Source organism: Trachurus trachurus, assembly GCF_905171665.1.
Source record: "Trachurus trachurus genome assembly, chromosome: 1".
Classification (NCBI taxonomy): Eukaryota; Metazoa; Chordata; class Actinopteri; order Carangiformes; family Carangidae; genus Trachurus; species Trachurus trachurus.
Genome location: NC_139891.1, coordinates 27,730,598 through 27,754,335, shown reverse-complemented (window position 1 = coordinate 27,754,335; position 23,738 = coordinate 27,730,598). Strand labels below are relative to the sequence as shown.

Here is a 23,738-nt window from a genome sequence, read left to right as displayed (position 1 = left end):
ATATTGGGTTCACGAGAACGAGACGAGACAAGATTTTAATAAAACTACAATGACAAAATATATGACTGGACCAACAGACTTTTATTTAACCGAGTTGCACATGCATTTTGAAATGTTTTATTACTAACTCTTTACATGCATGATGTAAGCATGAGCTTTTAATAAACTTCTTCTTCCACAAATTGAAACTAAAACTAATGTATAAAAGTTAAAATAAAATAAAATATTTCTTTCTTTTTTTCAAGTGCAAACAATATTCTGTGCAGTGTTTCCTCTATTTTAGTGCCCCCCCCCATTTCACTACTGGGATACTCAGACGCGTGTGTGGTAAACGCTGGATGCGCTGGTTGATAAGTTTCGTTTTTACTGAGGAGGAACTATGAAGAACTCAGCTGTGATTGAAAAGAAAAGCACCTAAACCGAGTCGAGTCATTATTAAAGTAATTATACAGTGTTGCAGCATTACAAGTAGTGACGTTCCTAGTTTAACTACATTTCTCTGTGGCATGGTCACAATGTCGCTGTAACCTGGAACTCTCTGTCCCATCAAGTCTATTCTTTAAAATATGCAATATCTGGTTGGTCCTGTGGATTAAAACAATTTTTTTTGCAATAATGAAAAATGCTACCATAGACGCGTGCCAAAAAGGTTGGAAAAAAAAGGTCGCTGAAGCATGAAATGTGGTTCCTCCTGTTTATCTTTTCATTTTTGGAACTCACAGCATATGTACAGTAGTAATTCAAGTTCAATTACTCCTGTGCAAGATGTCAAACACAAATTTAGGGACACTCATTCACATTCACTAGATATCAATAAATAGAAGCTTTGTATTAGTTAATATTGTGTAGGAATTATTCCCATCAAATGTTGAAAATGTGTATTGCATTCAAACAAATACTGCACTGTAGTGCCACACTTTTTCAAATGCGTATTGCAACTACAGCAGCCGCTGTGTATCAAAAGCATTGACAACATTGGTGAATGTCATCTGACACTTCATGAAGTACTCATTCCAGGCATTAGGTTTCATAAATATTGCAAATTGCATTGACACAGACACTAAAAGTGAAACCTGGAACCTCCTTCAGTGGAACTGTATGTTTACGTGGTTTCTGTAGCTTTCATACACCTGCAGTAAAGCTGGACTAATAACCAGTGGGAAGGCTTTAAAAGCAGGCATTTACTATGACTAAAAGCAGGCATTTATTGCGACTAAAATGTGGCATTAACCACAACTAAAAGCATAATACACCTATGATGACATATATATGAATGCAGAGATTTTGATCTTTTCAGCTCACTACATTTTCCTAGTAGCTTGCCCAACAATGCTAATATACAGTTTGTGCATCAATAAAAGATGGTGAGGGTTATTTACCTTCTTTTCTTTCTTTCTTTTTTTTTTTTTTACCTGGAAGACTCTTCTAGTTGGGTGTAGTTGTTTTGGATTAGTAAAGAAACATTTTTATGCCAAGCATGATGATTCTGATAAATCGCCTTCAGACAATAGCTTTTGTGCCGAGCCATTCCACAGGTGCACACCAATTACATCCTGCCACAAAACTTCATTCCTGACTCATGAATAACTTGTTCTTCTCTCAGGTATGACACTTTCGTTATTACTCTTAATCAGCTGACACAATCAGTTCAATTTTCTGGAAAACAAAACTGAACTTTATCATGTAATTGAATTGACAACTTTCTAAAACATTTATAAACACATAATACACAATATAAACTTAACATTATGGAGAAGAACTATTGTGATGAGACTAAATCAGTTTTAGATGTTTCTTATAAAATGTCAAGTTATCTTACCCCATACAAGCCCTATACACATACAAAACAGAAACTTATGTTGGAGAACCACTTCATTAATATATTTCTTATATTTATTTACCTTCAGTTCGTGCAGATTATTGCACTTGTGTAGTGTGTTTTTTTTAAAAGTGTTTTTAATCATAATGAGTAGATATATGGTTTGAAAAGACATCTTAAAGGTGTATTATTTGAATTAAAATGTGTTTGTTCAATTGTTACATTTTACTTCAGTCATAACCTGTAACTCTGTCCTATCACCTCTATTCTTTAAAATATGCCAGGACTGGTTGGTGCTGTGGATTGAAAGATGACATGCTTGCCAAAAAGGTTGGAAAAAAGGTCCCTGAAGCGTGAAATGCGGTTCCTCCTGTTCTTTTGTTTTGTTTTTACATTTTTGGTATTCACAGCATGTGCAGTAATTCAAGTTCAACAACTCCTGTGCAGGACTCCTCCTGTAACCCATCACACGTATAAAGTGCTGCTACCTGCAGATTCAACGATGTCACCACATCCTCGGCTGACATACTCTCCTCTCGCTGCAGGAGGATCAGAGAGACTCGGCTGATGCCTGAATAGGTAATCTTGTTTTCAATCAATTATGCTCGTTAGTTATTACTAAAAAAACGTTAAGTCAATTACAAAAATCTTGGTCAAGATGACAGTTGTTGGATTTTAATTATTTGTATCACCCTCAGATTTCTGCCATAGTTTTTTTTTTTTTTTTTAATTTTTGAATCATTTGTATTTTAAACTGTATAGATAATAAGGGACATTTTGCAGGCTGAGAGCTGGCAATGTTATCAAACTCTACTTTTTCATATTGTATTGAGAAAAGTGTACATCACAACTGCTGTAAACAGCTGTGGCTGCATCATCGTAAATGCTCTTAATTCAATCTCATTCATTTTTCAGTAGAAACGAATATATTTACGAATATATAAAATAAAATAAATATAAATAAATATTTTAAGTGATTCCCTAATGAAACACTTTATTTACTACTTTTTTTGTTCCCCATTTATCACAAGGGTATATAAGCCAGAATGGACTGTTTGGTGTGGTAACATAAACTGTATGTGAAATAAAAATGAAAGCTCAACAATGGACTGATTTAGTGCAACAACAAAGAATGTGTCACACCTTTGTGTCTGAAAGGAAATGAAAGTGAAATTATGCGAGTCATCCATGAGTCATCTGTCAAAACTGACAGTGTAGCTGTCACAGAATGGAAGTTTTTATTTTTGTTTTACATATTTCTCTGTTTTATCATATGATTCTGAGATTTCGGCCACAGTTATTTATTTATTTTTTTAGTAAATAACTTATCTTTTAAAATGTGATTTTTTTTCTTCCATTTATTTATTTATTGAACAGGGACAGTGCACATCAATCAACATGTCAGTTCTACCATCAATATAAATGTGCCATTCAGTAATTTCCCAGTCTGTGATCAATTAAGTAGATATATTATCTTATCTTTTCTTACTAATGTGGCTGAGAACAGGCAATGTTATCATAGACTAATTAAAATTTCATATACATAGTGAAATCCCAGACAGATATAGACATCAACTAGCAAAAATAGTGAATTTATGTAATACATATGCTGTTATGCTACGGATTATCCTGGCAACACACCCTGTACTGGCATAAAAATGTTAACTTTACTAATAACTTCATCGAAGCTTAAATGATGATCACTCTCTCTTTGTCTTTGTCTGAAACATTTCAGTCTCTTTAACTCCAGCCATGATGTTCTCCTTCTCAACTCCATCCTACCCTCACCTGAGTCTCCTCCTCTTCCTGTCTCTCCACTCCCTCGTCCTCTCCTGTGAGCTTGTGGTCCAGAGCGACTGTAAGTCCGCTCCCTTTGTGCCGGGCCATGACCTGGTGGGGGAGGGCTTCGATGTTGTCACCCTGAAAAGGAAAGGAGCCTACACAGTCGATGTGAAGACTTTCCTCACCCCAAATGGCACCTGTGTTCTCCGTCGCAACCCTCTTCAAGGCAACGTGCTGCAGAAAGTAAATATCAAACCAGCAGACCTGCCAACATTGGCAAAATATTTTAGTACCACTTGTGTCACGCAGCTTTTTTCCCCCAGACTTTTGCAACTATTTTGCTTTGCACACATTAATTTCCCCATTCACCGGCTGGAAATAGGTTATAAATAAAATAATATATTTTTGATTACAGTACCATTAGATTACAGTAACAATTTCTTCACATAGATATTCATCAGAAAACCAAAAAAATTTATATTCTGTCCTTCCCTGGAATTGATTCTATAAAATTCATTGTGGGAAGTAACTAAGGTCATGGATGAAGCTAAGCAAAAGTTCAGACAGGAAGACTATCTCTTTAAGCACAACTCCAAGCCTTCTCTCGGTTTTCCTGCTATTAGTCTGTCCTGTTTTAAGTACATATACTTGAATAAAATACTGTTCTTGATTACAATTTGGTACTTTCCACATTGATACGCATGCACACACACCGCTTGCGCTAATTTCTCTTTTTTTTCTTCCGATGGTGCATTGGGGTCATTTAGGGACTCGTTATTCTCTGCCACACCACACTGCTGCATTGTGCTGTCAGACATAAGTATTTCACGTGCACATTTCTCACAGAACTCACAGATGTCAGCAGCTTTTTGCACAGGTTAGAGAGGTGAATCGTACCAGCGTATTTTGATGTCAAATTGTATACCTGCTATGCAAAATGTGTATAGGTTGGCAGGTCTGAACCAGGCAAACGTACACATTCAACAATATTTAGCACACACACACATACATGTTGTTAATATGTTAATCTCTGTTATGGTCTCACCTTTGTTTTCAGCTGCCGCTCTCTGCAGTAGACTGGCGTGCATTCAGCCGTTGCACTACTCGTTTCCACGACAGCGTGCACAGATCCATCAGGTAGCCTATTCTGTGATGAAAAAAGAAAATCTGTGTTTTAACATAAAAGTCATCATGTGCAACTCTTCATGATATTTTATGTGATCTAATCCATAGCTCACTACTTCTCAAACACACCAATGAGGATAGCATCGGCTGGGAAGTATGAATCCCTTTTCACTTTTCTTATAATAATATATAATTAAAAAAAACTTAAAAAAAAAAAACAAACAAACTTAGAAATTAGTGCACTGGACATCAAGGAGCTCATGTCCTCTTTTTCCATCAGTTGGGAATAGATTGGCTGAAGCTTGTTGACCTGGAGGTGGGAGGAACACTTTCCTCTGCTTCTCGCTTTGCTTCGGGCAAAAGCAAACAAGACAGCTACACCTTCAGCTCCCACAGATCCAGCTGTATCCATTACAGGTAGGAGCTCCACATACATCACTACAGTTTGCCTTATTTACCATCTAACTTTGCACATTTAGATGATTTATGATGCATTGTCTTTTTGTATGTAGTTACCGTGTGTCAGACAGACCTCCCCTCAGCTATGAGTTCAGCAGAGACTTGACAAACCTGCCCAGTTCCTACAACCAGTCAACCAGGGCCCAGTACAGACGGATCATACAGACCTACGGCACACACTACATCCGTCAGGTTAAAACACACAACCAATAATTTTAATGTCTCCACATCTTTACTGTTGACTTCCCATGACACCGCATTTCTTTGTCTCATTGTTTTCTTGTGTGTACCTTTAGGTTTTTCTTGGCGGACGATTCAGACGAGTCACAGCGACCCGTACCTGTCTGGCTACACTAAATGGCCTCTCTTCCCCAACGGTATTGACACACACTTCTAATGAAGTCTGTAAACACTGTGACACTTTGAACCACAATTTAAACAAAAAACAACATCTAAAATCCCTCCCTGTCATCTAGGTGCACAACTGCTTGTCACTGGGCATCAGATTTGGCCTGGGAAAGATCGGCTTGTCCCCTTCTGTAAAGACTTGTGACAAAGTCCTACAGAACAAGGACATCGCCACCTCGTTCAGCTCCGGACTCCACCAGCATTACACTGAGGTGGTGGGAGGCAAAAATTGGACCGGGGAGTTTGCACTCACACATAAGGACTCAGTGGGCTACCAAAACTGGCTGAAGACCCTCAAAGATCACCCTGATGTTGTTAAGTACTCCTTGAGACCACTGTATGAGCTTTTGCCAAATTCGACAAAACAGCAAGGACTAAAGTCTGCCATAGAGCAGTACTTAAAAGACCACGCCATCAAGAACTCAACCACACAGCCGTCCTGTGGCAGGAGTGACCCCAACCTGGACTCCAGCTGTTGCCCTAAACAGGCCTGGAGGGGAAAACTGGTGGTGACCATCGTCCGAGCCTGGGGTCTGAAAGGAGATTCATGGGGGAGTAGTGAAGGGTGTGTAGAGAACAAATGAAGATACAGGGAGAAGGTACAGTGAATATGATGCATTAGTGATACAAGTATTTTCTTTTCCATTTCACAGGTATGCTAAGATGTGGTATGGTGCCACCTACCGCAAGACCCGTGTGATCAGTTCAGACAACCCTCGCTGGAACACACGTTACGATCTGGGCACAGTCAGTAGCTACAATCATTTTTCACAGATCAGCTTCCTGATCTGTCCTTTCAGGGCTCCATACTGCCCCTAAGTGGGGGCTTTTTGCCCCTAAAATTTTAGGCAGTGCAAGCACTTTTTTTTTTTTACTTTTGCAAGAACAACCAGTAAATTTGCCAATTTTTTTTTTTAAACTGGTGAAACATGGAAGGGGCGACTCAAAGAATATGTCAATACAGGTGTCAGGCCAATATCTGTAAGGATGAAAAGGAAATGTAAATATATGCTTTGTGTGTTGATTTACAGTGTGCACCCCTAAATTTTCTGCTTGCACTCACAAACTTTTAGGTTTGGGGTCACTGTGCTCCTGTTAAAAAGAGTTAGTCTGGAGCCCTACCTTTGATAAATCAATTTTTGGTGAAATTCTGCCCTGATGAAGGTCTTCTGACCGAAGCTTGTCTATTAAAATACTGAACTTTGCATTATCCAAGTGTGCAGATACTTTACACTTTTTTGTAGTTTTCTGGCACCTTGGCATGTATGGTCGCAAGTGCTGTGATTTACTTCAAGTTTGGGAAATTCTGCCAACATTTGGATGAAAAATTAGTACCATTCTCATGTCTGGGCAATAAATATGAACATAGACAGCTACATTATTTTAGTTCAACTTTGTTTCTTTGTTTTTAATGTAGGTGGACACACACTCAAATCTGGTGGTCCAAGTCTGGGATGAAGACTGGGGCAGTGACGACCACCTGGTTTCATGCAGTACAGCCGTGAAGCAGGGGTCACACAGACACACCTGCAGGTCGTACAAAGGCAGCTGTGAGATCCGTTTCACTCTGACCTGTGACAGTCACCTGACTGGAGACAGGTGCAACAAGTACAAACCAACTGCATAGAGAGGAGTGTTTTCTGGGTGACATTCTCCATGGCCTCTCTTTGACTTAATGAACTATTAAATTGCATCTGTTCAATACTTCTTTAAATGCAATTAACTTAATAATCATGGCAGATTTACGTAAGATCAGGGAAACCATTCTGTTTCCATTTTAAAGATTAGGTAATAATAAATAATGTGTAACTTGAGTCTGTACAAAGCATTACATATGTATTTCAACTTGAATTCAGTTGTTCTGTTGTGTGAATTTGAGAGATAGTTATTGAGATTAATGGGTGGAGGGGCCACATTTGAGTAATTAATATTCAGTCTTTCTGCTGACTTTTGTGTACTATTTGAGTTATTATTGTGTGTAATCTTTCTTGAGTCAATAAGGAAATTGCCAAATAAATGAAATAAGGTTTCAAAAATGTGAAAAAAAATAACCAGTCTTCTCCCCACTGGAGTGCTGGGGGCGTGTTGGCTGAAAACACTGAAACCTCACCTGGGTTCTGGGAAATGTAATAAGACGCGTGAGAATTATGTTTATGAGAATTGCATCAAAGCGTCTGGGGAAAACATCAACAAAAAAGAACACAGAAGAGGAACTTTAAACCCATCATTTAGCCTGGTCAGCTGATCCCCGGTTGGAAGTAATTCCATGGCTTACCTGAGCATAACATACATACTGAATAACCTGTACGGGGAAGCTGGTTATAAACTTTGTCATTATCATTTAAAGAGGGGGAGTTGTAAATAATAATAAATATCATATAGGTAAAGACTTCTGCAAGAGCTTTTCATCTCATGTGATGCGATTCACAATCATCTCTGGAATTGTCCACACAACAAAATCACAATATTGTACACTGCAGACATAAATATCAGTCCCTCAAACGCTTTTATGAGATCGCATAATTCAACGCATAATCAGCTTAAGTTCGCACATTTATGCGGGAGGGGGGCATATCTCAGAAAGTTGAAAAATCTTACATTTACTTAATACAAGAGCAGCCATTTTCCTCTTGATGCCTTGGGAACATTATGAAGTGACGTCATCAGAAAGCAAATGCAAATGTCCGCAATTCAGTCTCATTTGCCAACAAAAATAAGCGCAAAAGGGGTGGGTCCAGGTGCACTTTGCAAGTTTCGTGCGCAGCGCAGGCACTCCTCCAAGTTTTTCGTTAGTTTGCATCACAGTTGCAGCTGTGTTAATTTAGTCATTTCGAGTTTCCGTTACGTGTAACCGCCTTTGATCTGTCGTCAGATGGGACAGGACTATTTATAAATTCACGTGTTGAATCCATTAGTTGCATTAAATAGCCGTTGGTGTGATTATTTATTGCATTTAAATGTGCCTGGAAACTGTGGAAACCTGCCTGTGAGGTCTTGGTGACGTGTGCGCACTGCGCTCCGGTCAGCCACATTTTCACTGCGTTAAGCTGAATCCACACCACGAAACGAGGGGCCAGAAGGACTTATGGGAAATCATTAGAAATGACTCTTTACATTAAGGTAGCCTAGTGAGAAATGAGTGCTGGGGGGAATCACTTTTTTTTGCCCGCAATAATCACAAAAAAACTCAGCATTTTCCTGGCAGGACTGAAATATGCAGTTGAACCTGGTAGTAGTAGCGTGTTTTCTTTAGGTCATAGTTTAATTTGGACAAGGCAGAAATCATCAGTGACATCAAGTCAAGTCAAGTTTAACTTTATTATCCTCAAAGAGGAAATTCATATGGTCATTGCACGGCCCATGTCAGATAGATAAAAAGAAGTAGTTAAAATAAGTACAAAACATACAAACATTTAAAAAAACAAAAACAGAAAAACAACAGAAATGCATACAGGCATACAGGTCAGTTCACATTATCTGCTATTGAGCATTCTAATTGCTGTTGGCACGAAGGAATTGCTGTATCTCACAGTCCTAATTTTTTGCTGGAGGATTCTGCCCCCTGGCCTACCACTCCTTCGAAACCTTAGATGGAGAGGGTGCGTGTGATCATTCATGATCTGTTCAGCCTTTTTTAAGATCAACTCCCTGTACAGTTGGGTTGCCGATGCCTGATCGATCCCAATGATCCTACTGGCTGTCTTGATCATACGCTGCAATTTAGCTTGATCCTGAACACGCATATTACCAAAAGTACAGAGGAGGCCAAAGGTAAGAACGCTCCATCCAGTAGGCCTTCCCTGTACTTTAATGGAGACTTGATTTCCACCACCCCCTCCCCACAGCAATCACATACTGCATCAGGAGAACCCCAAGGTGGGGTTCGTCAGGCCGGATCTCAAAAACCACGGCTTTGCATTATTGTGAATTTTGTTGACCTCTTTGACGGAGCACTCCCTAGCCATTTCCTCCTGCTCTCTTCCCCGCACAATAGCTGGAACCTGTGTTGGTGTCATTGTAGTGCATGATTTTCTTCAGGGTGGTTTCGGATAAATGGTCACCATTACCTGTACATACTAGGGCTGGGACGATATGCTTTTCTCCCGATTCGATTCTTCTACGATTTTTTGGATGGCGATTCGATTTAAATTGCGATTCTACGATATTGCCGATTCTCTCGATTTTTAGTCTGCACTTTTAACATTTATCTGCACACAAATACTGTAGGAGCCTATAAATGAACATACTCCATTATAAAGTGAACTTAAACCCATTTCAAAGCCTGTACTCTCTGTATGTAAAAGAGGCTAACAAATACACATTGCACAATATTAAAAAAAAAAAAAAAAAAAAAAAAAAAAACGATTTTTGAAAAAAAAAATCGATTTAAAAATCGTCAAAAAAGATATCGCGATATCTATGTGAATCGATTTTTTCTCCCACCCCTAGTACATACACTATAAAATGCTGTGCTGGTAATCCTGCCTTCCCTGTGCGTGTGCCCCCTCACAGTCCTGCTCTTACGACATCCGCGGCTGCTTGTTAGTCCCAGTCTGTTCCTGGTTTACACTGTGTTAGTTCAGTCAGGTTGAGTTTCCACATGCCAACATTGCAATTATGTGCAGATTCAGATAATTACATTAAATATTGGTTGTTGTGATTATTTATGCATTGAAATGTGCCTGACATTCTGGAAACCTGCCTGTGAGGTTTTGGTGATGTGTTCGCACTGCGCTGGTCAGCCGAATTACGCTTGCGCCAGTACAGTAGACCAGGTTGGAGTTGGCGAGCTTTCAGCGCAGCCTTCTGGTACGAAATTGCCACTGCACCAAGCTGAATCCGTCAACATCTCCCCCTGCTGCGCCGCCATACCCATCTTTTAAATAAAACGAAAACATGATGTCCATGTGGGTGTACAGAGTGAGGAAAACACTGAACTAAAAATTAAAGCCAACCAAAAACAAGTTTTAAAAAAAGGTCACCCTCACTCATCCTGGTCTATTTGTGGGCTTAATGTAAAATAATTAAAGGGATAGTTCACCCAAAATTCAAATTTCACTCATTATCTACTCACCCTCATGTCGACTAAGGGCTGGGAGAAGTTTCAGAGTCCTCCGTGCCTTCTCTGAGTTACAGTGGGGCTCCGTGCAGCACTGTATGTCCATATGACGGTTGCGAACGGACCCCACTTTTCTTCGTCCAAAAAGACACACCAAAACACATCCAAATACCTCCATACAGCAAGTCTGTAATGTCCGCCTTGTATTAAAGCCCCAACATGAGAAATTGTCCAGAAAAAAATTAAATAAGTATATATTTTAAGCTTGTTTGCAGCGGAAGCTCCTCTTCCTGGTAGGAAGGACATTACAGACGAGCTGTGGCTAGAGGTGCAGAGCTCTCTAGCCACCCGGGCCAGGGCGGTCCACGGGACAGCACCCCCATCGGTGGACCAGAAACAACTCCCGGTGTGGTAGGCCCCCAGGAGGAAAGGGTCGGGTCAGGGTCGAAGGTGGCTCCAAGAGCTCCTTGCCTCGGGCAATTAATTCATCGCTGACCTCCAGTGGCGCAGTAGTGTAAAACTTTGTTGCTTTGCTGACAAATCTGGTAGGGAGGGCCGTCCCCTCTGAGGCTGTACCCCCGCATCATGCGCGGCCTCCCCATCTTTTATTTGCGAGGAATATTCTTCAAAGACCGTAAGCCTCAATACGGTCTCCCCATCCGTTATTGTAACAATTGAATTTTTTCTGCACTGCCACGACTGGATCCTCCTCTGAAAACCTCCACCGAATCACCCTGACCATTTCTCTTACCCCCAGCACCATTATGTAAGGGCGGGGACCTAAAGAATGGGGTGTCCGGTCGGAAACCAATGATTTCTTGTAGTTTCATTCTGAAATAGATACACACAAAAAAGTATAATTCATTAATTAACTGACTTTTAACACGGATGTCCATTTGTGTGATATCCATTGTTAAAAGCTGGTGTGATGATCCATCCTTTTTTTAAATGTAATTGGAAAAAAAATCCATGCATTGCAACTACTGAAGCCATGGAAACGTACAGTATACATAAAATTAAACAGTCTCAGTGAACATGACAGTGAACTCATGTCATCCCCCAAACTGAAGCGATTCTCTGTTATTGGATTTAGTCAGGACGGTCCTCCTGATACTCCGGACGGAAATTAGCACTTTTGCTACAATCCGGCACATTTACATGTTTTTATGTCCATTATGTGCGCCTTTCCATCCAAATAAACAAATAAAGTAAAGTAACTGGCAGCATCATGCTGTGCTAGTGACTGTGGAGCTTCCTGCATCCTCCTGCTTTCAGTTCAGTCCTGAAGTTTTATCATTGAATAAATAATAATAAAAAAAAAAAAAGTGTTCTGAGAACGCATTTGGTCTATGAGAGAGGAAGAAATAAGGAAGAAATAGCTCTGCCTCCCACCCCCACAAAAAGAAAGAAAGAATAAGATTTACACAATTAACACATTAAACAGCCTATTTATTATCAGTTACTATGACTAAAACAATATTTGATTCATTAAACATAAATTTGTATTTCCTGTAGGATTTGTTTGATTTACATGCTTCATATTAATTATCATGACAACATAACAAAGCACTGACAAATAAGCCCAACACACTCATCACACAAACCAGCCATGCTCTCTGTGTGATCCTAATATAATACATCCATGGTGTGATCTGGGAAGCAGACAGTCTGAGGACAAAGAGCTTCGTATTAATGCACCAATGAGACTGACTGTCTCCGCTGTACGTCTCGACCACATGTCAGCTGTTCAGCTCAGCTATAGAAGAGGAAAACTCCGCTGTTTTACAGCTCTGCCGCGAGGTGCTCTTTTTTTTTTCTTCTATTTTTTGTTTGTTTGTAGAGCTCCTGTAGGCTATATTGCGGCTTTACGCGGGAGGACACGCTGTGTGCTACTGCTGATATCTGAGCTTGGTCACCGTAGCCTACTGAAAGGCACCGGGTGTCACACGCAACTCTGTCACTTTGCTGCTGTGTGATTTCTGCTCACCAACCTGCCACGCCTCCTCATCAGCGGCGATCACCTGTTGCTTTCGGCTGTGTCTGCACGACTCTCCAGCATTTCTCTTCGGCTTGACTTACTGGTTCCGACTCCGTTCCTGACAACGATCATTGTAAATCCAACTGCCTTCCGTCTCTGACTCTGTGTCTGCTGGTCTCGTCTCGCCTGCTCCGGCTTCTCCGTGGGGGATCGTTTCATCGGCCGTCTCCGGAGCTCCCCGCCGAGCGCAGCGTCTTCCCTGCTCCGCCTCTGAGCGCACTTGCTCTGCCTGTCCCGGCTGCAAGCTCCGCCTCTTCACCTCTGGGATGTTCACCTCAAGCCTCAGGTTGTTCTCTCTCCAAGCAGCGCTTCCTGCTCGGTCTCTCCTTGATTAACTATCCTGTAGGATATTCAGCATTGCCCAGAGACTTACTGTAGGCATACGCGCGGGAAGGTCAGAGCGCCCGCCACCCGTGCCGGATTATCTTAAATGGTGCTGATTAATTAATGGTTCTAAAAAAAACGGTTAATTAGGTGAATCGTGTCGCCACTGCAACCTGAGCGGCTGCACTCTGGAACGTGGCCCTGATACGTCGGAGTTCTGCTGCGCTCAGGCCGGTCTCCCTGCCCCTCTCACCCACACACGAGCGTCCTGTACTGGGCTGCACAGCGCCCAGCCAGTCTCCCCTCCAGAGCTCCGGTCACACACAAAAACATCTGCTCCCCACTGAGCATTAGACGTCTATTAGACGTCTAGTCTAAGTTTAGACCAACATTCGCCCGTCTATAATCGGTCTATATTTTAGCCCAAACCTAGACGATAGAATTTAATCCATTAATCATTAAATATTAAATAAAAAAAACAACTGTAAGTTGTATAAATGATGGCCAAATGTTGGATTAATACATTTTTAACAGTCATTTATCAATGTACAGTGTAGTTTAGATTTAGACTCGATTTAGACGTCTAAATCAGGACCTCATATCAACGTCTATTTATAGACCAAATCTAGATGATTGCACTAAATGATGAATACCGTCCAAAAAGTAACTGTAAATTGTATTAATGATGGCCAAATGTTGGATTAAAACATTTATAACAGTCATTGATCAAAGTGCAGTGTTGTTTAGATTTAGACTCGATTTAGACGTCTAAATCAAGACCTCATTTAAACGTCTATTTTTAGACCAAATCTAGACAATTGAATTGTATAATGAATACTGACCAAATAAAACAACTGTAAATTGTATAAATGATGGCCAAATGCTGGATTAAAACATTTTTAACAGTCATTGATCAATGTACAGTGTAGTTTAGATTTAGACTCGATTTAGACGTCTAAATCAAGACCTCATATCAACGTCTATTTTTAGACCAAATCTAGATGATTGCATTAAATGATGAATACCGTCCAAAAAGTAACTGTAACTTGTATAAATGATGGCCAAATGTTGGATTAAAACATTTACAGCAGTCATTGATCAATGTACAGTGTAGTTTAGATTTAGACTCGATTTAGACATCTAAATCAAGACCTCATATCAACGTCTATTTTTAGACCAAATCTAGACGATTGAATTAAATACATTAAATAATGAATACTGACCAAAGAAATAACTGTAAGTTGCACAATGGTGTCCAGATATTGTACTAAAATCATCTGAATGACCATTGATCAATATACAGTGAAGTTTAGATTTAGCCTTGATTTAGACGTTTAATCAGCATCTAGATTTAGACCAGGTTTAAACTATTAAGTTATCTTTATTTTTTTATGTTGTTTATGTTATGTTTACATCTTATGCTTTCTTTTTTAAGCATAAGATTATGCCAACCATGTTTAGAAATATTTAGATATCACTATTAACCTATATAGATATAGGCAGTTTGCAATTAACGCCCCTCCCCACTAGGAGGCAGCAACACGCTGGAAGTTGTCTTGTGGACCGGAAATCAGTTTCGGGAAGTTCAAAAACGACTTCTGGCCGTCTATGCTTCTAGCACTACACCACATCCATGCACGACACCGGTCGAGAGCGGAGAAGAGTGTGCGAAAAGAAGAAGAGCTTCCTATAGGTGAGTGGCCAAGGTTACGTTATTGAAATGCTGCTTTTTCCTGCAATGTTTGTTCATTTAATTGTCATCAATCCGTTTGCAAAATGCCGACGATATGCTTGATATGCTAGCTATGGCTTGCCTGCCCTGCTAGCTCGCTAGCTATGGCTTGCCTGCTAGTACAAGCATCATTGCAAAAAACGATTTGTTTGTTGTGAAATATGGCATGCTCAGCCAAAAGTAAGGTTTAAATGAGACTTTACACAGTGGCACATTAGTAGCACATGCAATAGCAGATTTTCTTGAGTCATATGATGCATAATACTTACTACCTGAAAATATAAGCCCAAAATTGATTAAAATATAGCTAGCAGCACTATTTCCAGTGTCTATTTGATTTCATAAACTCCCAGTTACAGACTTGTAAGGGTCACATTTTCCTTACCTAAAGGAACAGAGTCCCTGAATTCAACTTTGAAAAGCGTTTCCTTAAGTAATTCCATGTTTTTCACAATGTTGATAATTTGTAATATCATTCAGATTGCAAAACTGTCTCATATTGGAGGAAAGGATTTGAAGACCTGCATGAACAAAATCATGGACAGGTATGATTACACATAGAAGTTTAATATCTGTAGAACAGACAACATAATAGTGGGTGGTTACAAGTTACAAGTTATATAAGTTTACTGTTAACAATTGTCTTCATTTTTTATCTGTTGCAGACTCTTCATGAACAGCATCATGACACAATTTAATATGTTGGAGGTGGGAAGCAAAAGAAGAGGGCCTTCACACAGACTGCCTTCTACTCTGTGGTCACAGGTAAATAGAAAAACTGTCTGCTAGTTATTTGGAAATTGCTTCATGTTAAACATGTGTGACTGACATGACATTAACAAACAACAATTTGTCTGGACTGTACTAGGTAATCTCTGTAATACTGACAATTATGAAACTTAATTGGTGTTGTTTCATGAAAGGGAACCATAATACAGTTATAGTCAGGCTTTATTTATTAATTTATTAATCTTTACAGACTTACTGCGCAGTGCAAGTTTTGTCCAGCGCAGTGCAGCACGCGCTTAGTTTGCAGTTTGGTAGACAGAGGTGTGCAGAGATGGGTGTGGCGGCGCAGCAGGGGGAGGAGTCACATTCAGCTTGGCGCAGTGACAGTTTCGTGCCAAAGAGCAACGCCGACGGTGCGCTGAATGCTTGCCAACTAAAACCAGGTCTACTCTCAGCGCAAGGCAGTGCAGTGGTAGTTTGGCTGACAGGCGCAGAGTGCACACGTCACCAAGACCTCACAGGCAGGTTTCCACAGATTCAGGCACATTTTAATGCAATTGCAATTGTCACTATTCAATGCAATCATCTTAATCAGCACATACATCTATATCTATATAGATTGTCCCGTCACATCTGATGTCAGATCAAAGGCGGTTGGCATGTGTAATGGAACTCAACCTGCCTGATTTAACACAGATTAAAACGTGATGCAAAATAACAAGTTAACATCTCTCTCAGCCAACCACAAACAGCATCAGAGAGTGAATATATATTCGGCATTGCTCATCTCCGGAAAAAAAGAGAGAGAGACGCTCTGCGATGCGTCCTTTACGCACAGCTGCTTCTGGTTTCATCCCCATTACTATTTTTTTATGTTGATGTGATCTGTGCACAGTGGTTACAGGGGTTTAAAGGAGCATTATCGCAAATACAGCAGTAATAGCATAAAATAAGCTGAAATATGCAAAAGATAGGTCGGGGGAGCCATAAATAAATTTACAAAGAAAATAGCAAACAGTGTAGTGTCCGTGGGGCTATGTTATTTGTCTATGTTATGATCTAAGCCGGCCCGGCGCTTGCTGCGTTTAATTGCACTCGGAACGCGGAAAACCAAACTCCGAATCGCAAAAATTCAATAGAAAATTGTAATGTAGCAGTGTTAGCCTGCTTACAGTCACTGAATCGCTCGGTAGAACACTTCTCTCCACGCCCCTGTGTCTTTCTTCAGCTGTCCTCTCAGCGTTATTAACGTGTTGACACAAAAATGATTTTAACGGCACATTAACGCGGGCCACTCTGTAGTTTTGGAAAACAGAGAGGCTGCTCCTCTCCAGACATGTGTATGCGTCTGTGTGTGTGAGTTACTACAGTTACGGCGATGCTCCCGTCCCCCGGATATTTCTGCAGTTGGATTTACATGATCTGGTCTGAGACATGAAACTCATGGACTGAGGAGTCGTCCACTGCGGTCTGCATGTACTCCGTCGTGCATTTGTAGGAGGAAGTTGTAGCTGTTGCAGCTTTACTGGTGTGCAAACCAAGCGCACCTTTACTACGTCCCAGCAGTTGTCAATGGGCTGATTGCCTGCTGGGGGCGTGGCTTAGTTTACAAATGTTTGTCATTCATGTTTGTCTGTGTGTGTGAAAAGCAAGTAAAAAACCCAAAATCAATGGAACTATCTGTCTGTCGTTCTTCATGGAGAAGTTGAATTGTTATGCAACAGTAGCTGTTGTTGTGGTTGTGCGCGACGTAGAGCTGCCGTGTCGACTAGGGAGTTTTTTTTTTCCTTTCCCCAATCGCACGGTGAGGGAGGGGGAGGGGGGGGGGTGCATATTTTTTCTCCTCATGTCCTACACTAGAGAACTTGTTCTTCTTATCACCAAACAAGGCTGCTCTCTCTCTGACAACTGATTGCACTTGTTTATACCTGATATGCTCCGCCACTGGCTCCATCTAGTGGCCGCGGATTTGTGTTAATGCTCCTTTAAATATAGGATACTAGCGTCTTTATTAGTGGGAAAAGGGTGTGTTTTTTGTTGGTTTGTTTTTTCACACATGGTCAACGCAGGGCAAATCTGATTAACAATAACCTCCTCCCAGACTACTTCTGCTCAGTCCGTGGAGGTCTGTACGTGTTGCCATGTATTTGGCCACTGTGAGCCTGGTTTATGAAACTAGAGCCCCAAGTCTCAAATGGGTGGTGACCAATGCCCATTGAGTCAAGTCCTTTGAAACCATGCACCTTTTGTTATTGGATAGTATCTCTGTGACATCACGTAAAACAATAGGCAACCACACTTGCAATTTCTCTTCATTTATTTTATTGCTTTGTTTGCAGAAGCTGTACGAAAGTCCTTTAAGGATGCCACAGATGACCTCATTGCCTCAGCAACGGGGCTACATTTTAAGCAGGCCCCAGCTCGCAGCGGTGGAGGGGGCTACAAGAGTGCAGGGGCGGACTGGCCATCTGTACGTTCTGGAGAATACCAGAACGGCCGGTACGGCAGGACGGCCGCCGCCGGCCGCTGCGCAGCCGTCACAGTTTTTTTTTCTTCTCTTGCTTATCATCTACTGTTGTTCCATGTCCAGACCAATAGGTGGCAACAACACGCCTGCAGGCCCATAGATGCGCAAGCTCACTCGTCACTCAGCCATTGACGGTGAGGAGTGAGTGTGAAGTGTAGCTCAACTGGTAGAGCACCTAACCTTGTGATCAAAAATCTTGCTCCTGTGTGGGATCGAATCCCTCCATAACTGTCTGAGTTTGGATAATGCATTTTCGTTCCCCATCATTATGATCACTCTGTCAAAGTTAAAGCGTTAACGCGAAATGCTTTTAACGCTTTTACGCTTCGACTAGCAATTGTTTTTTTTGTTTTTTTTTCCCCAATCGCCTGTTCATTCAGCCTGGGGAGGGAGATGAGAGGGGGAGGGGGGGTGGCGCAGTCTTAGTTATAATGTTACAGAAAACCTGCATGTTTTTTCTCCTCATGTTCCTACACTAAAGAACCTGTTCTTCTTATCACCAAACGAGGCTGCTCTCCCTCTGTCAGCTGATTTTGTAATACCATGAATGGAAAGCATAAGAAACGTCCAGATCTGGATGTTCCTTATGCTTTCCATTCATATTGCTGTTATTTCAAGCAATATATATATATATATATATATGTGTGTGTATATATATATATATATATATATATATATATATATATATATATATATATATATATATATATATATATATATATATATATATATATATAGCCTATATATATATATATATATATATGTGTGGCCTCTCTCTGTCAAAAATGCCAGGGCTTATTTCCTGTCCCAGTCCGCCACTGCAAGAGTGTGTAGTTGTTTGTCTTTTTGTTCACAGTTGAAGGGTGTTCTTTTCAAATTTCTAATGTTTTTAACCCTCCTGTTCTGTTCTGACTCAAATTGACCCAATCTGTTCACTTCCTCCATCCTTGGTTCTTTCCTTCCTTCCCTTCATCCTTCCTTCTTCCTTCTTCTTGATCCACTTGTTCCCTCCCTCCATGTTTTGTATTTTCTGTTTTGTAAAGGAATTAAAAATATTTATATTGCACTTTCATATGTTTGTGATGGTTGGAATTTGTTTTAAAAATGTAGGTTGATTGAGATTACAGTAGGATAGTTTGGTTAATGTTCCCATCAAGAGATATATTTATATCCAGTGGTAAAATAAGCATGACATTAGTGTTACTGAAACCTATTTAAAAGACCAAAAAAACACATAATGTGAATAGATTGTCATAACATACTGCAACTACATCAAGGTAAGGATCTCAGGTTAAATTTGGTCATGATGCATTTTGACAACTTTAATGTCCTTTTTAATATAGGGTTCTTGTTAATAATTTGATAGATTGTAATTACATGACTTAAATATCTAGATTTATTAGAATATCCATATAATAGTATGTTTAATTGATGTCTAGATTTTGTAATGGGCTTTAAATATGGTATAAAAGTAAACGTCTAAAATTAGTCTATAAATAGACGTTCATTAGCAGTTATTTAAACGTCTAAGGTTAGACGAGACGTATACATTTGGTATAAAAATAGACGTCTGGCAAACGTCTAAATTTAGACGTCTATAAATAGACGTCTATTAGCGGTTATTTAAACGTCTAAGATTAGACAAGATGTCTAGACGTAGTCGTCTTTTAGACGTCTATTAGACGGCTAGTATAAACTTAGACGTCTAAAAAACTTTCACTTTTATACCAGTGGTAGACCGATTTTAGCCTAGACGTCTAGGGACCATTTAGACGTCTATTAGACGTCTTTTAGACCGGAAAATGCTCGGTGGGTCGGCAACGACGCCGTGGAAAAAAGAAAAGAAAAAGAGGAAGCGCGAGGCACAACCTGACGGCCCCGACCTGACCGTGTCATTTCTACATTCTTGGGCTGAACCGGGCTCGAACTGGCGCGTCCAGTCGGGTTGGTTGAGCCGCTCTGGCCCGTTGACAACTCAAATCTAAGCCCATAGGGCTCCATGCAGACAGGGAGCCCAAACAGCCAGGCAGCCCAGCGCGGAGGCAGAGGAGGGAGAGATTACACAGCAGCAGGTGTGTGTGTGTGTGTGCGTGCGTGCGTGTGTGTGATAGGCCTACCTGCAAACCCCGAGATTTGTAATGTTTATTAAGAGAAACACATATTTCAGGACCCTGACTTGCAGGCTGAAATATAGCCTATTCAAAGGCTTAAAATAACAGGACATGTCTTATTATTCAGCAGTTTTGGCTCAAGCATGCAAATTTGAACCTGATTTGGGGGAAGATTGACAGCCCTAGTGTTGTGTAGCCTAGGTGTGTCTCTTGGTCTGGAGGAATAAAGTGGAGCAGAGTTGCTACTGGACACGCTATCTCGTCTCCTGTCCCGTTTATTGATTTTCTATATCAATACAGCAGTGGCGTGCACAGACTTTTTGAAGGGCAGGGGCGAAAAGGAAAAAAAGGGGCACCTAATAGCGCGTCCTCGCCACTGAAGAGGGCACTTTAGCATGCGTTTTGGCTTCCCTGAAGGCACTTTAACACGCGTTTTAGCTCCCAAGAGGCCACTTTAGCACACGTTTTGGCTCCTAGATGTGGCTCCTAGAGGGCACTTTCAGGGCTGCCAAGTTTCAGAAAATGACAAGAGTGAGACTGTAGCGACATGGTGCGTTTGGCCGGCAACCACAGGTCGGCGACGAAAAAAATTTGGCCTTTTTAGATGTTGATTTGGCCTGTTTTATAATATCAATACCTTAAGACTAAAAAACATCGATGTGGCCTGTTTTAACACGTGTTTTGGCTCCCAAGAGGGCACTTTAGCACACGTTTTGGCTCCCAAGAGGGCACTTTAGCACACGTTTTGGCTTCCAAGGGCACTTTAACATGTGTTTTGGCTCCTAGAGGGCACTTTAGCACACGTTTTGGCTCCTAGAGGACACTTAAGCACGCGTTTTGGCTCCCAAGAGGGCACTTTAGCACGCGTTTCAGCTCCTAGAGGACACTTTAGCACGCATTGTGGCTCCCATGAGGGCACTTTAGCACACGTTTTGGCTCCTAGAGGGCACTTTAGCACACGTTTTGGCTCCTAGAGGACACTTAAGCACGCGTTTTGGCTCCTAGAGGACACTTAAGCACGCGTTTCAGCTCCTAGAGGGCACTTTAGCACGCATTGTGGCTCCCATGAGGGCACTTTAGCACACGTTTTGGCTCCTAGAAGGCACTTTAACGTGCGTTTTGGCTCCCATGAGGGCACTTTAGCACACGTTTTGGCTCCTAGAGGGCACTTTAGCACACGTTTTGGCTCCTAGAGGACACTTAAGCACGCGTTTTGGCTCCTAGAGGACACTTAAGCACGCGTTTCAGCTCCTAGAGGGCACTTTAGCACGCATTGTGGCTCCCATGAGGGCACTTTAGCACACGTTTTGGCTCCTAGAAGGCACTTTAACGTGCGTTTTGGCTCCCAAGAGGGCACTTTAGCACACGTTTTGGCTTCCAAGGGCACTTTAACATGTGTTTTGGCTCCTAGAGGGCACTTTAGCACACGTTTTGGCTCCTAGAGGACACTTAAGCACGCGTTTTGGCTCCCAAGAGGGCACTTTAGCACGCGTTTCAGCTCCTAGAGGACACTTTAGCACGCATTGTGGCTCCCATGAGGGCACTTTAGCACACGTTTTGGCTCCTAGAGGGCACTTTAGCACACGTTTTGGCTCCTAGAGGACACTTAAGCACGCGTTTTGGCTCCTAGAGGACACTTAAGCACGCGTTTCAGCTCCTAGAGGGCACTTTAGCACGCATTGTGGCTCCCATGAGGGCACTTTAGCACACGTTTTGGCTCCTAGAAGGCACTTTAACGTGCGTTTTGGCTCCCAGGGGGCACTTTAGCACGCGTTTTTCAACAATTGGGCCATGAGGGGGGGCGACCGCCCCCCCTGCCCCCCCCCCCTGTGCACGCCACAGCAATACAGTATGCGAACCCAGAACGCTCGGCTACAATAGAAACCCCAGTTAGCACCCCCCCCCCCCCCCCCCCCCGCGGCCTACGTAGCCTACATTATGCATTCAGGAGCAGCAGCAGCCCCCAGCCCCCCCCCCCCACTGAAATCAACTTCCAGCGCGCCTGACTGTAGGCTACTAAGGCCCCGTCCAGACGAATCCGTTTTTTTCGAATCCGGATAAATACTTTATCGGATTGGCCTCGCGTCCACACGAATCCGGCGTTTTCAGGGGGTGAAAACGGTATTTTTTGAAAACGGGTCCCAGAGTGGGAAAATTTGAAAACGCCGCCCCAGCGTTTTCGTCTGGACGGCCAATACGGACTTTTTCAGAAACGATGATGTCATGCCCCCCGCTGCTCTACCTGTAACCTGAGACACACACACACACACACACACCGCTGCAGCAGCTGCACAACAGCCTATATGGACGTAACAACAACGGCCGACTAACGTCGTGTCGCTCAGACGCTGCGGCTGAATCACGTCTGTTTAATCATCACTGATCGTAATATTTACTCTGACACGACTCCCTGTCAACATTTAATCCATGTTTGAGTTTGAATACAGCGGGGAACTTCTTCTTCTATTGAATTACAGCGGGGACTTCCCGTCTTCTTCTCTGTCTTAAGTGTTTATGTGTGGCAGGCAGCGCTGCAGCTCCACACACACGCCTGCAGTATGTAGGTACTACAGCGTTTTGGGTCGTTTTCAGGTGATCGTGTGGACGCAGATATTTCTGAAAACGATGTCGTGTTTACGGAGATTTTTTTCAAAACGATTAAGAAAAAGATCGGATTCGGTGAAGCCGCGTATTCGTCTGGACGGGGCCTAAGACTGCTGCCTATTGTTGCCAGAGGTTTGAATAAAGAACCCTTTATTATTGCGCTGCATTAGGACCACAGTGAAGTTAGTTTTAAGTTGGATATTCACAGACATTTGAAAGCCACTCCAACATTACATGTGCACCTGTATTGCAGACTTTACAGTAAACACACGGAGAAGACTGTAGCCAGCCTACTGACTTCCTGTTTTCAAAATAAAAATGTGGGATATTTAAGCAGAGATACCGTGTTTAAAGCTACTACTACTACTAATATTTAAAACACTATCTCTGCTTTAAATATTTATGTTTTTTTTAAAATTAAATCTCACATTAATTAATCCCCCCCCCAAAAAAAAAGCTCTGGCGCCCCCAGGGGTGGCTGCATTTGCTCCACAGGCAGGTTTTGTTTGTTTGTTAAATGTACAGATTTACAGAACATAATGGACTAGTGGTCTTTTACTGTTACAGTGTAAAATGTCTACCTGTCATCTTTATGGTCAAGTTCTGGCAACTGCAGCTGCCAGTCTTTTACTGTTGGTAAAATCTGTATATGCAGTAATTCTGGGACATTATACACTGCAAATATGTATTTTATAATTTACACAGTTGATTGAAGTAAAGTCTTTTCATATTTCATGGCACAAACCTTATTCATAATTCTTACAGTAAAATGTGAAATCAAACACCATATCTGTAGAATCAGCAATACTATTACTCATCTACCGTAATAGTAAAAAATGTCTTACTGTAATTTTAACAGGGAAGTTCTGGCAACCACAGCTGCCAGTATTTTACCATTTTATTATTAGTCAGATATTCCAGTGTCAACTGTGGAATGATATCTATCTGTGTCACCAGTGACCCAAATCTCATAGTTACTCTTTCTCATAAAATAATGAGTTCAAATCAACACAAACAGCAA

At 41.4% G+C, this 23,738-nt stretch overlaps 1 protein-coding gene across 1 annotated transcript; it reads left to right on the top strand.

The window, feature by feature from the left end:
• Positions 1-3,528: 3,528 nt before the first annotated feature.
• LOC310984272 (perforin-1-like) lies at positions 3,529-7,220 on the top strand (the record flags this gene model as incomplete). Its single annotated transcript, XM_083969438.1, has 9 exons — positions 3,529-3,844; positions 4,659-4,738; positions 4,835-4,880; positions 5,007-5,143; positions 5,239-5,377; positions 5,482-5,562; positions 5,662-6,158; positions 6,247-6,340; positions 7,011-7,220. The coding sequence occupies exons 1-9, from the start codon at positions 3,572-3,574 to the stop codon at positions 7,218-7,220; spliced, it is 1,557 nt and encodes a 518-aa protein (XP_083825564.1). The 5' UTR covers positions 3,529-3,571.
• Positions 7,221-23,738: the final 16,518 nt, after the last annotated feature.